This window comes from Chiloscyllium plagiosum, chromosome 11 (assembly GCF_004010195.1).
Source record: "Chiloscyllium plagiosum isolate BGI_BamShark_2017 chromosome 11, ASM401019v2, whole genome shotgun sequence".
Lineage (NCBI taxonomy): Eukaryota > Metazoa > Chordata > Chondrichthyes > Orectolobiformes > Hemiscylliidae > Chiloscyllium > Chiloscyllium plagiosum.
In genome coordinates, this window is record NC_057720.1 from 15,281,338 (window position 1) to 15,285,959 (window position 4,622).

General features: G+C 38.4%; 1 protein-coding gene across 1 annotated transcript in view; it reads left to right on the forward strand.

Moving 5' to 3' along the window:
- znf326 (zinc finger protein 326) overlaps positions 1-4,622 on the forward strand; it is a 49,502-nt gene that overhangs the window by 36,430 nt on the left and 8,450 nt on the right. Inside the window, exons 9-10 of the mRNA XM_043698758.1 lie at positions 1,164-1,311; positions 4,047-4,149. Of these exons, the coding sequence (XP_043554693.1) occupies positions 1,164-1,311; positions 4,047-4,149 (251 nt within the window). The remainder of the gene's footprint in view (positions 1-1,163; positions 1,312-4,046; positions 4,150-4,622) is intronic.

Below are 4,622 nucleotides of genomic sequence, written 5' to 3' on the forward strand. Positions count from 1 at the left end.
TTTTCCCTGGAGCGTCGGAGGCTGAGGGGAGACCTTATAGAGGTTTACAAAATTATGAGGGGCATGGATAGAGTAAATAGGCAAAGTCTTTTCCCTGGGTTTGGGGAGTCCAGAACTAGAGGGCATAGGTTTTGGGTGAGAGGCGAAAGATATAAAAGAGACCTAAGAGGCAACTTTTTCATGTAGACAGTGGTACGTGTATGGAATGAGCTGCCAGAGGAAGTGGTGGAGGCTGGTACAACTGCAACATTTAAGAGGCATTTGGATGAGTATATGAATAGGAAGGGTTTGGAGGGATATGGGCTGGGTGCTGACAGGTGGGACTAGATTGGGTTGGGATATCGGTCGGCATGGCCGGGGTGGACCGAAGGGTCTGTTTCCACACTGTACATCTCTATGACTCTATAAATGAATTTTTAAAAAATCATTTAAATGGTGAAAGCTGCTGCCGAGACATTTTGGAGCCTTCATGCATGGATCACAAAAAGCTAGCATACACTTTTTTTTCTGGTAATCGGGAAGATAAATTAAACGCTGGCCTTTTGTTTTCAAAGGGAATAGCATACAAAAAGAGGGAAATCTTGTTAAACAATGAAAGGCAGTATTCAGACCACACCTGGAATACTGTGAATAATTCTGGACTGTTATCTAAGGAAAGATATACCTTGGAAACAGCCTCGAAGCTTCACTACATTGATTCTGAATATGGAGGATTGTCATGGTAGTTTAAAAGAATGAGAGGCATCTTATTGGGCCATACATGATTCTTGGGGGACTTGGCAGGCTATATATGGAAAGATGGTTCTATCTTGTTGGGGAGTCCACAGTGGGTATTATATAAATGATTTTTTTTTTAAATGATTCAATGCTGCAACTATTGTCTATTCGAAATTTTCACCAGTGGGTGTAGCTTTGCTTCTACTTTGAAATTCACTAGGCTGACATTCTGAGAAAGTTGATTGCTTTTGAAGGGGCATGTTGAAATTACTGAGTTAGATTTAGGCAGACCTGCATCTGACAAGTCTGGAACAGACTGTATTGAAGAACAACAAGCAGAAGAGGCTTTCTCCAATCATTCTACAGCAAATTGTTTCCTATAACACACAATCTTCTGAAGTTTGCTGTATGTTCTGCTGCTGAAATCTAACTTTTGTCATTTTTAGGAATGCATTTACATGCTCCCTTTGTAAATTTCGAACCACAGAGGAACAAGAAATTGAGGCTCACCTTGAGACTCCTTATCATAAGGAAACTCTCGAGTTTATTGGAAAGAACATTCAGTTTGAAAAAGGAGCTGCTGACTTCCTTCATGTAAGCTATGTTTCTTCTATGACCATGATTTCAACTTGAAACTGACAGAATATATTTATAACTTGGAAAGAACTCTTTCCCAGTCTCACTTCATACAGAAGTTTACATTGGTCTAACTTGGTATGAAATTTGCTTCCATTATTAATACCTCATTATATTTCATGATATTCATGGTTTGGAAAATCACAACCAACACAGAAATTGCAATCAACTGGAAACTTGTGTTTTGAAGCGCTACAAATTCAATACAGTGAATGTCATCATTGATCAGCATTACAGATAACAGTGATGACTCTTGTCAACTTGATAAGGATAGGATTATGCAGATTAAAAAGCTTTTTATCTTCTAGAATGTAAGGAAGTGGGACAGCTAGTTTACAAATCCTCATTGTAATTTCTCAAACTGTTATAGCAGAGAATGTGTAAAGCAAGTACTGCAGGTGCTGGAAATTGTGAATAAAAAGAAAATTGCTGGAGAAACTCTTGTCCATCTGACAGCATTTGTGGAGAGAGGAACAGAGTTAACATTTTGTTCACTGCTGTTCGAAGAAGAGTCATATCAAACTGAAAACATTAACTCTGCTTCTGTCTCCACAGATGCCGCCAGACCTGCTGAGTTACTCTGGTATTTTCACTTTTTATAAAGGCAAAATATATGATTGATTTAAGTGGTTTTAGTGGTTCTGTTTAACGGGTATGTTTGGGCAAGATAATAAAAACACTTCATGGAATCTTTGTCTAGTGAGAGGCAAGGTGGACCTCTTGTTAACACTTCCTCTGAAAACTAGGACATCCATTATTATATCATAAGACCATAGACATAGGAGTGGAAGTAAGGCCATTCGGCCCATTGAGTCCACTCCGCCATTCAATCATGGCTGATGAGTATTTCAACTCCACTTACCCGCATTCTCCCCGTAGCCCTTAATTCCTTGTGACATCAAGAATTTATCAATTTCTGCCTTGAAGACATGTAGCGTCCCAGCCTCCACTGCACTCTGTGGCAATGAATTCCACAGGCCCACCACTCTCTGGCTGAAGAAATGTCTCCGCATTTCTGTTCTGAATTTACCCCCTCTAATTCTAAGGCTGTGTCCGCGGGTCCTAGACTCCTCACCTAACGGAAACAATTTCCTAGCGTCCACCCTCTCCAAGCCATGTATTATCTTGTAAGTTTCTATTAGATCTCCCCTTAATCTTCTAAACTCCAATGAATACAATCCCAGGATCCTCAGGCGTTCCTCATATGTTAGACCTACCATTCCAGGGATCATCTGTGTGAATCTCCGCTGGACACGCTCCAGTGCCAGTATGTCCTTCCTGAGGTGTTCCACTGCTGCATAAATGTGTCAGACTGGATTGCATGCTCTAGTTTCTGGGTGCAAAGTCTTAAATGCACAATTCTCTGTCTCAGCTAAGAGTGCAACTGATGTGTTGCGATCAATATTTAACACATGATCCAAAACTGAAATGACCTATGCATATAAACTTAAAATTGGCATTTCAATGTGATTTCAAGATTACTTCTCATGATTTGTTATAAATTGTTTTTGTAAAAATTATAATAATTGCATTCCTAGATCAATGCATGTAATTTAGTTTTCCTGTAAAATTGTGTTTCTTCAGAAGTGAATAGTTTTTTATTAACTTTAACAGCTTACTTTGTGCTACAAGGCCTTACTGGGCTGCATGAATACTGATTTAAGTAATTTTGTTTCTTTTGTTAATCAATGCAGAGATAGTCCAGTCTGTGGCATTCATACCCATACTGCTAAACAGCTCTAGTTTACTGTGCAAATTGAACCTGTGTATTACTGGATTATTGATCTGTACCCTGTAGAAATTTACAGCAAAGTCTTGAGATCCCTTTCTTTCTTGATCACGTTATTTTCTAAAATGGGTGTGTAATGTTTTGTTTGTGTGAAATGCTAGTTTATCTAAAGTCATAAATTAGATAGAGAATTGGGATTCTGTTTACTATTTAATTCACAATGGAAAGGTTCCTCATTTGATCGGTATGAGAATAGAATAATCTGGTATGTAGACTATAAAGATCATTTGTTCATTTATATTGCTTGTATTCTTTTGAGTGTTTGCACAGCTAGTCAGGTACATAGCACAAAATGCTCAATTTCAGTGGTTATTATTTTGAAAATGTGAGGTTGTGATATAAATCTGAAGTCTGAATGACGTGTAAACTATTTATGTACTTGTGTATAATTTGTGCGTGTACGTGTTTGTTTCTGCACCGACTTGGTACCGACGTGCTGTTAACGTCGAACACAATAGTACGAGCTATGCTGTAAAAACAGCAATAAGTTGCTGAGATCTTTTTGTGCAGTTGGTGGAGAAATAAGGATCAGTGTACCGATAGCCACCTCTGATTAGTGACTTAATACTTATAGTACTCACTTGAATAGACATGTGAGGCCTTTAACATCAAGAGGAAGATTTCTGCTATTTAATATCACCTTAAATCATGAAGTGAAAACTGCACCCACACTGTTCTGAATTCCCAGAGTTAGGTGACATCAGCCAAATGGTTTGTACTTTCACCTGAATTCTTTTTCAGATTTTTTGCTTTTAGTACTGCCTGTTGGTCATAAAACTTAATTTTAATCGCATTTAATACATTTTGAATTAAACCCTTATTCCTTGCAAAATCTGCTTAGAATTTACTTTTGTGATCTTTTAACAAGACTTTGATTATCTTCTCAAAAATGTAATTTATTTAGGCATCGATGGTCAACAAGAATAAGAAGATTGCTGCTCGTAAGCAGCTTCAACAGCAGGAGCAAAAGGAGCCCGCGCAGAAACTTGCAAAGGATATTTTAATGGGTTGGTTATGTATTGGTATATTATAAATCCTATGTTTTTTAAATTACTTAGTTTTCTGTATTGTGACGTAGTTACATAAATGAGGCGTGAAGGTTCAATTGGGGCGATTGAGAGTTATAAGGTAGTCAGGAAGGACCTGAAGAGAGAGCTAAGAGCAGCAAGGAGGGGACATGAAAGGTCCTTAGTTGGTAGGATTACGGAAAACCCTAAGGCTTTCTATTGGTATGTCAGGAATAAAAGAATGACTAGGGTAGGAATAGGTCCAGTCAAGAATAGTAGTGGGAAGTTGCGTGTGGAGGCTGAAGAGATTGGGGAGACACTGAATGAATACTTTTCGTCAGTATTCAATCAGGAACAGGACATTGTTGCCGATGTGAATACTGAATCACAATTAAGTAGAATGAATGGCTGTGAGGTATGTCGAGAAGAGGTGTTGGAAATTCTGGAAAGAGTGAAAATAGATAAGTCCCCTG